This window comes from Sceloporus undulatus, chromosome 5 (assembly GCF_019175285.1).
Source record: "Sceloporus undulatus isolate JIND9_A2432 ecotype Alabama chromosome 5, SceUnd_v1.1, whole genome shotgun sequence".
Lineage (NCBI taxonomy): Eukaryota > Metazoa > Chordata > Lepidosauria > Squamata > Phrynosomatidae > Sceloporus > Sceloporus undulatus.
This window is the reverse complement of record NC_056526.1, coordinates 44918508-44931190: the sequence shown is the minus strand read 5'-3', so window position 1 is coordinate 44931190 and position 12683 is coordinate 44918508. Positions and strand designations below refer to the sequence as shown.

General features: G+C 39.4%; 2 protein-coding genes across 7 annotated transcripts in view; both read right to left on the bottom strand.

Annotated features, from left to right (window-relative positions):
• The window catches only part of NR2C1 (nuclear receptor subfamily 2 group C member 1), a 53305-nt gene extending 50317 nt beyond the window's left edge, over positions 1–2988 (bottom strand). For 5 of the 6 annotated variants that reach the window (XM_042468293.1, XM_042468294.1, XM_042468296.1 and 2 more), the window contains exon 1: positions 2845–2988. The gene's annotated coding sequence lies outside the window, so the exon portion shown is untranslated. The remainder of the gene's footprint in view (positions 1–2844) is intronic. The other variant, XM_042468299.1, reaches the window with a different exon arrangement.
• Positions 2989–11504: 8516 nt separating this feature from the next.
• Positions 11505–12683, bottom strand: part of FGD6 (FYVE, RhoGEF and PH domain containing 6) — a 63694-nt gene continuing 62515 nt past the window's right edge. Inside the window, 2 exon segments of the mRNA XM_042468978.1 lie at positions 11505–11764; positions 12529–12677. Coding sequence (XP_042324912.1) covers positions 11728–11764; positions 12529–12677 — 186 coding nt within the window. The 3' untranslated portion in view covers positions 11505–11727.

Sequence of the window (12683 nt, the reverse complement as noted above, 5' to 3'; positions counted from 1 at the left end):
CCCCCCAGTTGTCTGAGGGACAGCAACCCGGCCCCCGGCTCAAAAAGGTTGCCTACCCCTGGATTATGCTATGTACTGAAAAGGTCAAAGCAGGGTCTGCTATCATGCTTAAATCACAAGATGATGTTGAAGAACAATGGTTTTAGAAATCAAACACAATGATTACTTTGAGCTTTAGGGGAAAGTATGAGCGGAACCACCAATGCTCATGATAATGCTCAAGTAGCTGAACAGGTCATATGAGTTTTCTGGGGGCTTAGTAAACACTTTCAAGTATAGCTTTTTCTGGGTTTTTCGGGCTATATGGCCATGTTCTAGAAGAGTTTCTTCCTGACATTTTGCCAGCATCTGTGGCTGGCATCTTCAGAGAAGGTATTTTAACTTTCAAGTATATTTCCTCAGTTAAAAGGGCTGCAAAACAACTCAGCCTGAACCATTAAATCATTGCTGATCAGGTTACACATTTATTATTATTATTATTATTATTATTATTATTATTATTGTATCATTATTATTAACTGTATTTTAACTGGAGGCTTATGTGTTTTTAATTGTGTTTTATATTTCACATGTTGTACCTCACTTCAAGCTTTGAGTAGAGGTGGAAAAGAAATAAAATGTATTATTATTATTATTCTATAATTTCTATTACTATTTCTAATTTCTACTTACTAATACCAATTTCTAAAGAGCCAGTATGGTATAGTGGTTGGAGTGTCGGACTGTGACTCTGGAGACCATGGTTGTTGGATTTCCAGCTCAACCACGAAACCCACTGGTTGGCTTTGGGAAAATCACACTCTCCCAGACTTAGGGAAAGGTTCTGGACGTTATCAGACAAGGGAAATTGGAAGTATAATCCAATGGCAATCTCAGCGCAATCATGGGGTTTAACGTTATTGCATGATAGACTACCAAACGCAAATTTGGGCAATGGGAAGTCAGTTCGAGCGCAATCATAGGGTTTCCTGTTATTGTGTGATAGACTACCACACGCAATTTCAGGCAATGGCAAGCTATTTTCGGGCAATGGGAAGCCAATCCGAACGCAATTCGCATTCACGTAAATTCACTGAACTAGCGAATTCACGTAAATGCGTTCTGGCCCCACTTTCTTTTCATTCGAAATGAAGAGAAATTCCTCACATGTGATAAAGTCCGATGGCAAGTTCCCTTTTAACAAATCTTGTCAAGAAAACCCTATGATAGGTTCTCATGGCCTTAGGGTGACCGTAGGCTGGAAATGACTTGAAGACACACAACACACTATTAATTCCTACTTAATATTAAATAATAATAATAATAATAATAACAACATAATAACAATATAATACAGTTGGCCCTCCACATTTGCTGCTTTGACTTGTACAAAAACTTTGGGGGAAAGTGATAATAGAAACAGAAAGTATTAGGAATATCGTTATATAACTCAGAGAAATGGGGGGAAAGGAAGAAGATTTCATAATTTGTTTACAGCAGCAAGATTAATTATAGCAAGATGTTGGAAAACAAAAATAACTGTACAGTTGGAGGAGTGGTGTAAAGAGGTTGGAAATTGGTGATTAATGATAAAAGTGACATGCAGATTGAAAGTAAAAAAAAGGCATTATGGGAAAGAAGTGAATTTGATGGAATTTGGAAAGAATTTATTGGGAAAGTATTGAGAAAAGAAGACGGAAGATTGCCTCCGTGAGAGGAATTGAGAGTCTGGATGGAATCTAAGGGTGGAAATGGCTCCAGGGAAGGGAGCAGAGAGGTGGGATAGTAAAGATATTTAGATAAGTTGTAACAGAAGGTGTGTGTGTGTGTGTGTGTATACACACACACACACAAAATATTTTAACTTCAGTGATATTTCAATGTTTTAATATTCTTACCACGTTTGTGCAGCTCCTTCCAAAATATTTAAATATCATTGATGTTTTAATATTCTTTTAACATATTGCTGCATCTCCTTCCGAAATATTTTAACACCAGTGATATTTTAACGTTTTAATATTCTTTTAACGCATTCGCAGATCTCCTTCCGAAATATTTTAATATCCGTGATATTTTAATATTCTTTAAACATGTTCACAGATCAGTGATGTTTAATATTCCTTTAACATGTTCACGGACCTCCTTCCAAAACATTTTAACATCAGTCATGTTTTTAATGTTTTAATGTTCTTTTAACACGTTGGCGGATCTTCTTCTGAAAATATTTTAATATCAGTGACATTTCAGTGTCTTAATATTCTTTTAAACACATTGGTGGCTCTCCTTCCAAAACATTTCAGTGTCCCATTCGGTTTGCCTGTTTCCAAGTCTATCAAAAGATGATGATTAATAAAAAAACGTGCCTGTTTCTCTTTATTTACATTTCCAATGTGACCACTCCAGCAGCGTCGTGTGTTTGTTTGTTTCGACCACAAACAACACAACAACAACAACAACGCAGGAGGGAGTAGTAGTAGCAGTATTAGCAGCCCTCTCATCCCAGCAGCATCCTGGAATATTGTATTAGATTTCATTTATTTAGTTAAGGAATAGCTGCCAGAGACAGACAGAGAGAGAGAGAGAGAGAGAGAAAGAGGGGCCGCTGTCAGAATGGAGAAGGCGGACACAAAATGGCTGCCAAAATGAGGGGCTGCATCCACACTGGGGAAATAACCCGGTTTGGTAGCGCTTTGACTCTTTGTCTGGCTCTTTGCTATGGAATTCTGGGAGTTGGAGTTTGTTGTGGGGCCTGGGCCCCACAACAAACTCCAACTCCCAGAATTCCATAGCCTTGGACCAGAAGAGCGCTGCCGAACCGCTTTATTTCCCCATTGTGGGTGAAGGCCTCACGCGGCCGCCTCTTACCTCAAGGGTTTTTTATTCCGGGAGGTCAAAGTTCGTGACCCCGGCCTCCGTTCGGTCCGGCGCGCGAGAACGTTCTATCGCCGTCGCCACAGCAGCCGCCACCATCAGCGCCACTGCGCATGCGTAAAGCGGACCCTTACAGGAGGCGGAGCGAGTGTCACTGTTGCCGCCGGGGGGAAGAGGAGGGAGGGAAGGAAGAGAGGGAGAAGAGCCTGCTTTGTCATAGCGACGGGGGTTGCTGGGCGGAGGGAGGTGTAACAGTCAGGCTTTTGGATCTCCTACCTGAAGGCGAGGGAGGGAGGTTAAATGCGCTTTCTGCGCATGCGTGAGAGGGGAAGGCTCTTGTGTGGGTTCAAGTCTTTCCCAACTTATGGCCCCCCTAAGACAAATCTATCATGGGGTTTTCTTGGCAGGTTTCCTCAGGGAGGAGAATATATATGTGTGTGTGTATGTGTCCTTGCCATCCTCTGAGGCTGAGAGAGTGTGACTACTCAGGTCACCCATTGGGTTTCAGTGACCTTGTCGTTGTGTCCAAGTCTTTTCCAACTCATGGCTGCTGTAAGGCAAACCTATCATGGGGTTTTCTTGGCAGGTTTCTTCAGTGGGGGTTTGGCATTGCCTTCCACAATCCCAGTGCAATGCTCATACCACAACACCATGCTGACTCTTCTGTTGCTTAAGGAAGACAAATACTGCAGATGTTTTCAAGGCCTGGGCTGAAAGCCATTTGGCCAAAGGGACATGCTAGATGTGCAGCCTCCTCCAAAAGGGCATCCTCCAGATGGTTGGTTGGCTGTGGGTGGCTGGGAATGAGGTGTTTCCCAATACATAGTTTGGAAATGGATGCTTTACAGTCATAGAATCATAGAATGATAGAGTTGGAAGAGGCCGCAAGGCCATCCAGTCCAACCCCATTCTGCCATGCAGGGAATCTCAATCAAAGCATCCCCATTGACAGATGGCCATTCAGCCTCCGTTTGAAGACCTCTAAGGAGGGAGACCCCACTACACTCCGAGGAAGGAGTGTGTTCCACTGTCAGACAGCCCTGACTGTCAGGAAGTACCTCCTAATGTTGAGGTGGAATCTCTTTTCCTGGAGCTTGCATCCATTGCTCCGGGTTAGAAATAACACATTAGTGCACATTTGACTTTTGTTCATATAACAAGATAATTCACCAAGTAATTCATGCTCCAAGCATGATACCTCACTTCCTCTATACGCCAGACATGGTAGGAGTTGCGGTGCAGGATCTGGTCAGCCACATGTGTTCCCCTCCCCTTGCTACAAATGTTGACCAAGAAAAATCACATATATTGCAAATATTTATTTCCTAGTAAGTGCTACTACTCCTCCTGCGTTGTTGTTGTTGTTGTTTGTGGTTGAAAACAAAAAAAGTGAGATGCCACTAGATGCCCCTGATGAGAGCCATTGTCAGCACTTTGCTTTGGCAATTGTTGTTTTAATCTATTTATGTCAGCTTATACATTAAAATGTTTTTTAAAAGTTCTTAGTATACAGTTTACATTTATTCTAACACACATACTAACACATGTAACCTTGCTTGTTTATGTAAAACCTAGCAATCATACCCCACTCATTTCTTCCTTAGGCTATCCATTCATTAGTCTTTTATCTTGATTTATTACTAAGTGTATCTTATTTATACCTATCTATTTATGTTCACTTTACATTTCTATGCATATATTTACAACCATTTTTAGTCACATTTACACCTCTCTTCTTCTAAATATGTTCAAGGAAAACAGACAGAAACCAACAAAAAAGCAAAAAGCAAAAAAATCAAATACTGTAATTGTTATTGCTACATGCTTTCAAGTCTTTTCCTGCTTATGGCGACCCTAGGGCAAACCTATCATGGGGTTTTCTTGGAAAGCTTCTTCAGGGGGGGTTTGCCATTGCCATCCTCCGAGACTGAGAATGTGACTTGCCCAATGTCATCAGTGGGTTTATATGGCTGAGCCGGGATTCAAACCCTGGTCTCCAGAATCATAGTTCAATGCTCAAACCACTACAACATGCATTTATGCTTCAACTCCCTCCACTCCCGAATAATTTCTTCCCTGTTCAGTGCTCTAAACAGGTGCTTGGATCCAACCACCTTTTAACCCCCACCCCACTCCATGCTCATGATTTAGTGTTACTCTGGAGCATGTGAAAAAGTGGCTAGATCCAGCACTTGGTGCTGCTTGAATCACTGCCACCAGAGGTGGGTAAGTGTGCAGTGTGCAGACAAGAGGAAGGGTGCACTAGAAGCCACTTCAATTGGCATCTGAAGTATCTGAGAACAGACCTTTATAGCTATGAATGAGATGGTTGCATGTGTGAATAGCAAGAGAAATGCAAACCTGGATATGGAGATGAGGCAACAAGTTCAGTTTTAACTATGGTCATTAGGGCACAAAGGAAGGAGAAAAGATGTTGCCTAAAGCCAAGATGAGTATGACTGGTGGAGGGAGTTAGTAGAATATCATATGATGCTGGCTGGGAGCCAGAAAGGAGATGTGATAAACTGGTCAAGAGAGCCCTTATGAGGCTGAGTGTTATATGTGTAGTGTGCCACAAAACTGTCAGTGGACCCTTGTTATATGTTGGCGTTTGGCTCCAAGATCCCCTGTGGATAACAAAATGCATGCATGCTCAAGTCCCATTAAATATAATGACATAGCAAAATATTGTTCCTTATCAAAAAATGGAAAATCAAGGTTTGATAGTTGAAATTTATATTTTTTTTTGAACATTTTCAAACCATGGATGCTTGAATCAGTGTATAAGAAGGGCTGACTGTATTCCAGTTCTGCTGTTTTCTTCTTTCCAGTCTTTCTTTGTTAGTTGTTGTTGTTCAAGGACTGTTCTGTGGTCTGAGATGGAATGCCCAGGAAGACTGAAATGTTCTGCAACTGGCTTTTGTGCATTCCTATTCCTAATGTCTGATTTATGTCCATTTATCCTCTAGTGCAGAGACTGGCCTATTTAACCAATGTAGAGTTCTGAAGGGCACTGTTGACAGTTGATGGCATATATCACATTAAAAGATGAGCAAGTAAAAGTACCTCTAATATTGTGGATAATGTAGTTAGCTCCTGCGATGACATTTCCCAAATAGATGTGTCGGCAGACTAGTTCATCTTATGTAAAATGTGTTAGGCAGCAGTAGATGAGAAAATCATTAACAAGCTGTGTAGGGTTTTAGCTTTCAGGTCCCACCCTGCGTCACCCAGAAGAGTACAAATTAATTGTGTCTATCTAGCTCAGCTTTCTAATCAGATGCACTTCTAAATACTTTTATTTCTTTATAAATAAATAAATAAAGAAATAAATAAATTTATTTATATTTTTTAACCTTTGTGTTTTAAATTTTGTATGTTTAATTTTTTTTAACTTTTTACTATTTTAATTGTTTTGAAAAAATGTTGTTTTATTTAATGCGTTTATATCATGAGCCACTTTGGGTGCCTTTTGGGGGGGGAAAGCAGGATGAAAATAAATAAATAAAAACACCAATACTTACTCATTTATTCTCAGCTTGGGTATCACAGACTTCGAAGGGCAAGGTGATAAACCTGCATTATGTATCCATATTATGCAATAGCTTGGTCACACTCAAAGAAAACTAACAGCCTTGGCAATGTATTCTGTATAAAAAAAACCATGGCCAGCTGTTCACCATCCTTTTCTTTAAGGCTGTTCCATTTCTAAGTTTGAACAAAAATTAAGAAAGGGTATCCGAGCTGATAGGAGGTTCCTGGCCTAATCTGCCCCCTCTCCACTACATGTACCCATATACCTTCAAAGTACAGAACAGGTTTGGGCACCAACAATTTCATGAAAGGAAACAATGTGATTTCCCAGGAAAGAAGAGGTTGGTACAGAGTCTGCTATAGTAAACAGCAGAAACTGTTAAAGAAAATACAGAGAAAGGGCAGAGCTTTGAAAATGAGTTTTTTAAAATAATGCAACTTCTACATTCTTCCAGCCAGCATGGCCATCTGCCATGTATATCAAACACTGGGAAATGCAAGTGGAAGAATACTATTGTACTCCTATCTTGCTTGTGAGAAACCTATTGGCAAATGGATGGCTACAGTGTGAATAGAAAGCTAGACAAGACAGATTTTTGGTCTAAACCAACATGACTCATGTTTTTGAATGATGACTCTGTCAATATATATCACAATCGAGAGGGTCATTTAGTGACATCCTTGTACAAGTACACTTAAGCCTACAAATGTCTATGCTGCTAGTGTCTTTCTTTCTCTCAAAGGTGCTACAAGATCTCTTTTGCATCCTTGTCCAAAAGTATATGTCCTAGTTCATGTGTCCTTCACTTATCAAACCACTTCTGAAGTATTTCAAAGTGGCTCAATAAATTCATTTTTATGGGGCCGTGAAAAGATCAAACATGCCTTCATAAGCCAAAGGGGGTCCTGAATTGCAAGACCCATTTTGTTTGCTATTTTTTCATCATGTTAATAATATTACTCTTCATATGTTTCTTTTTAAATATTCTGAAGACTTAAATTAGGAGTTGAAAATTTCTGACACAATAGTAACGTGATGTTCTATAAGCTTTTAAAAAATATTTGCATTAAGTAGCTTTAAGTGTCATCTCCATCCGGAACTTGTCATACGTATATTTATTCAGTCTGAGGATTTGCATCTAAACAACCAGCTAAGAACTCTGCTTCTTGCCTTTTAAGCAGTGAATGCTCATTATGGAAGAAAGTGGGATTAATGGAAATTATCTATCAAGCCACTGCTTAACATTTCATTTGTTCAGTTGCATATATTAGACGATCAAGTCAGCTCCTTAATAGTACTTGAATAAATAATAACCTTCTTGTCACTTTCCTTGGTACCAAGTGTCTTGAAAAAGTGTCTGAAATCTGAGCTAGATCTGTATAATCTATTCAAGCAGAACTTGCTCAGAATTATTATTTTATTTTATTAAACCATATAGTCTCTTTATTTTACTAATCCATATAGTCTCTTTTAAAAAAAACATTAGTTTTGTCCTGATCCAAGAAGGGTTACTGATAGGTTTGTCTTTTTCAATGGTGGGTAGTCATAAGAGAACTATAATTATACTTGCTTTCAAAGGAAATTATTATGGTTTTGCATACTAGAGAAACTCACAACTACTACCCAAAAGAGGCTTGTGAGACACCACATTATCCTAAGTGCAGGTTTTATGAAATGTTATTTACCCTTTTGTTTTTACTGGAGATTGTTAAAGCTCAAGAGTACTGGGTACCTTTCAGGCAAAATGTTTGATTTCCAAAATGTTACTGAAATTTTACTTTCAGTCTGAAACCATTCATGAACATTTTTATTACAGTGGTACCCCGGGTTACGAAAATAATCCGTTCCGCGGCGCCCTTCGTAACCCGAAATTGTTCGCAAGCTGAAAAAGCCATAGGCGCTAGCGCTGGAAGCCGCGATTTCGTGCGAAAAAGCGTCGAAAAGCACCAAAAAATTTTTTCGTAAGCCGAAAAAAAAAACGTAACCCGGAACAGTTTTTTCCTATGGGATTTTTTCGTATCCCGGAAATTTCGTAACGCGGTGCTTTCATATCCCGGGGTACCACTGTACTTTGGAGTTCAGGGGGAAATGTATTCTACAACAGTCTCTGCGGCAACATTTGTATCTTTTTTTAAATCAGGACATATCCAGTAGGGATAGGGAACATGTAGGCCTTCAGGTGTTGCTGAAGTATAATTCCCCTTTTCTCTCAGCATTTGCTATGCTAGCAAGGTTAACAGAGGTTTACACTCCAACAAAATTTAGAGGGCCACATTTTGTACTAATACAGAATAGTGCCTCTATTAAGATATCTTTAAGTATATAGCTACTCCCATGGATTATATATATATTCCCATCCATAAAAGAGGCACAAAAGACTGCAGTAGTGACAGAATCATTGCACTAATTTTCCATGCAAGCAAAGTCATGTTCAAGATCCTACAGCAAAGACTCCTACTGCATCTGGAGTGTGAAATCCCAGAGGTGCAAGCTGGATTCAGGAAAGGAAGACCACTAGGGATCACATTGCAAACATATGTTAGATAATGGAGTGCACCAGAGCATTCCAAAAGAAAATGTGCATGTGCTTTATTGACTACAGCAAAGCCTTTGACTGCATAGATCATGAAAAACAATGGCTTGCTCTTAGACTTTTAAAAAAATATTTTCAAGCCACGGATGCTTAAATCCATGGATAAAAAAATCCATGGATAAGGGGGACCGACTGTATATAACTGACAATTCATGGTGAAAATAAGCTTTGCCTGTATATGAGTGATCTAGTTCACTATTTTTAAAAAGTATATTGCATATTCATATAAAATGTTTGGTATTTATGATTTGCTATAAAGTATGCAGAGGAACAGAAAGATTATCCTTTCATCTTTCCTTAAATATTTCACCATCTCACACAATGCTGTATCCTAAATTTAATTGCTAGTCTCAACTCAAGATGATCCCATGAATCATCTGCTAAATAAAAAGATATAGGCGTGTTAGTCTGTAGAATCAGTATGTAGAGATACCTTGTAGCACCTTTGAGACTAACAAAGAAAGAAGTTGGCAACATGAGCTTTCATAGGCTTCAGTCTACTTCCTCAGATGCATTAGTAGACTGAAGTCTATGAAAGCTCATGCTGTCAACTTCTTCCTTTCAGTTAGTCTCAAAGGTGCTACAAGATCTCTCTACAACTGCTGAACAGTAAGTCAACATTTAGGTTATATCCTATAGATTAAATGGATCTACTTTGGTTGTGAGTAGAAACTGTGATTCTTTGTTTAAACATCTTGTGATTCTAGAATGCCAAGGATGAAATTTAATGACCATTTAAGATAATGTATTCCATTACATTTCAAAAAGAATCCATTAATCATGGCCATCATAAAACAAATCAGAAAAGTTGAGAACATACATAAAGTGCTTTCTGTAGTGAAGTAAATGAAAACTTAAAGTTTAAGCGTTCATCAGTCATACCTGATGATGAAAACCAGGTCACATGTGGCCAAGCAATATAGAGTGTAATCAAGATAGCAACAGTTATTAATGAGGAAGAGGCAGTTTGCATTTGCCTGAATTTACAAGGAAGGCAAGATTCCTCCATGCCTCTCCCCCCTGCTGAGTTAAGTGGATGCAAACTATTCTTGCACTTTTCATATTGTCTAACAGCTCACAAATGGAAACTGGTATACATCTGGCCAGGCAACATCAGAGTGTGGTCAAAATGGCAAACATTATTAATGAGGAAGAACACATGCTAAGAGAGGATACAGCAGTTTGCTTTTGCTTGAATCTATTGGGAAAGGTGAGATTATGCCTTCTCCGATCCCTCTGCTGAGTTAATTCAATACAAACTACTTGTGCACTTTAAACTTAAAAGTGGAAAAGCAAAAGATTACTTGGGATTGTCCCTGCCATATTGGGACAATTGAAGTGTATGAATTTTTAACTTCGTTTGCACCAATTAATAAGCTGAAGACAAAGGAGAAAAGTGTGAGAAGAGAAACTGGGATGTTTTAAAAGCAGCTGAAAAAGTGGGATGACAGAGGATTAATTGGAACTGTCCCTATCAAATTGGTAAAATTAAAAGGTATGATATGCAGATTTTAAGAGTTTACTAGTTGTAGTAAAGCAGGGGCAGCTGAGGGAGTTGGGAGGGGTGAAGAGGGTCAGGTGGCACAGGAGAAGGAGGAGGAGTTGGGGGAGGAGCCAGAAGAAGAGGTGTGATCCCAGGGGGTTATAAGTAGTCAGGAGGAGAGGTGGTTGTGGAGTGGTGGTCAGGGAAGGGACAGCCCAGGTAACCCACAGCCCTCGATGAAAGGCTATACCTGTTTCCCTTCAAGGGGGACATGGGGAGCAGCAACTGGGGCTGCATGAGGAGGACCAACTAAGAGACCCCAGACTGGAAAGAGACTTTGTTTACCCTGGAGAAGGAGACTGGAGGCAGCAGGAAAGAGGTAGTCTGGAATGTGAGTGGTGGGACCCCAAGGGTGAGTGTTGGGAACAAGGCCCAAAACTGAAGGAAATAGAGAAGGCTGAGAGGAAGCTGCTGGAGAAGTACTGAAGGGAATGCCGAAGGTTGGCGGCAAGCCACAAGGATCCAGCTGAAGGGGCAGAGGGGCTGTGAGTGGAGACTCCCCAGGGGCCAGACTGGAGGTGGTTGAAAGTTTATGTTTGTGAGAAGAGCTTGGGACTAAGTTGCAAGTTGTGTTGACTGGGCATTATTAAAGTTTCTGTTGCAAGTACCCTCTCCTGTGCAAGTTTGTTACTCACGAGGAGTCAGTTTCCTAAGCTAGAGACCCAGGATGCAGCTGGCCATGCCTGCCCTGCTCACACTAGTGCTTGTAAATACAGTATACGTATAAAATATCCAGGTAAATTATAAATTCACCTTGATTTGCAACAGAGTGTACAACATTTATGTCCATTTATCCTAGTTTTTTTTTACAAAAATAATGAATATGTCCTTCCTACCAAAACGAAAGTTCAACAGTAGATTTGACACTAGCAGTGCAATCCTGCAGCAAACAGGGTTTTCTGATCAACAAAATAAAAAAATAAAAATCCAAAGTCAAAGAGCACATTGGAATTCAATGTGAATTTCAGAAATCATTTTGACCATTAAGTAAAACAGTGGCAGAGTTTAATAAATAACACTTTTTGTATGACAAAAAGACAAGTATACACATTTCTTTAAAAATTACTGTGCCTAAACAAAAGAGGCAAAGTCTCCTAACTGATGTAGGATTGTTTCGGTCAATGTTTACAAAATTCAGTGAATCTCCTGTAGTATGTACTTGTGTCACCTTTTTTTTCTTTACGCAAAATGACACCACCACCCAAATTACAATACTGTGGCTTCTTGAAAAGCTTCTATCCACCTGTTGGAAAAGAAGAAATATTATTTCATGTGACCAAACAAAATGATTTTCATTTGAATACTTTAATTAAGATATTCCATTACTCAATTCTGATTGTGATTAGCTAGAAATAGTTCAATTTTATCAAAACTACATTGTGGGCTGTTCTTAAATGGCTTTCAAAATCTTCACTTTAAAAAGGGAAACATCTCTGTATTTGAAAACAATGGCCAAGATCCAATGCCATCAGAATTACATCTTTCTTTCTCACCCACTACAGCTCTTTGTCATGCTAAATACTCATAAAGGGTTTTATAGCCTTCTAGAACAAGTTTTTAGGGTGCACTGCAGGAGGAAAGGGGGATTGCAGATTATGGGAGAAGTTGTGAGATCCAGAAGCACATGACTGGATCCTAGACAAAGTTTACTTGACACTGCACAAAACCATAAGTAGCTGAACTGATATTATCCCTGTAGACATGAGGAAATAGATGGTTCTCTCTGTCTACTGTGTGCACTCTCTGCAAAATGGGTTTGTGGGACCTTGCAGCAGCTCTCAATTTTGACCACTCTTGCTACATTGATAGAAGTTGCAGGCCAACAATATCTAGTAGGCCATAGATTGTCCTGGGATTTATACTAACCTGCTTTAATATGGCCTGACCAAATCATGTCTGTACGAGTACAACAATTATGCACATAATGTATATAATCTAAAACTGCTTGTAAAGAATCACAAATCGCTTACTGAACATGCAAGATTTAATCAAAGAATGGTAACTTACTTTTGTGTTGACTGGGGGTCTTCTGCTCTGAATATGTAGAACAAAGTATTTTTGTGCATCAGATGGAAAACTTTAGAATCTAAGTGTTCATCTTTGACTTCAGCAACTGTAAATCCCAATAAAGGCTGGCTCTCCAAAGCAGCTACATCCTAATT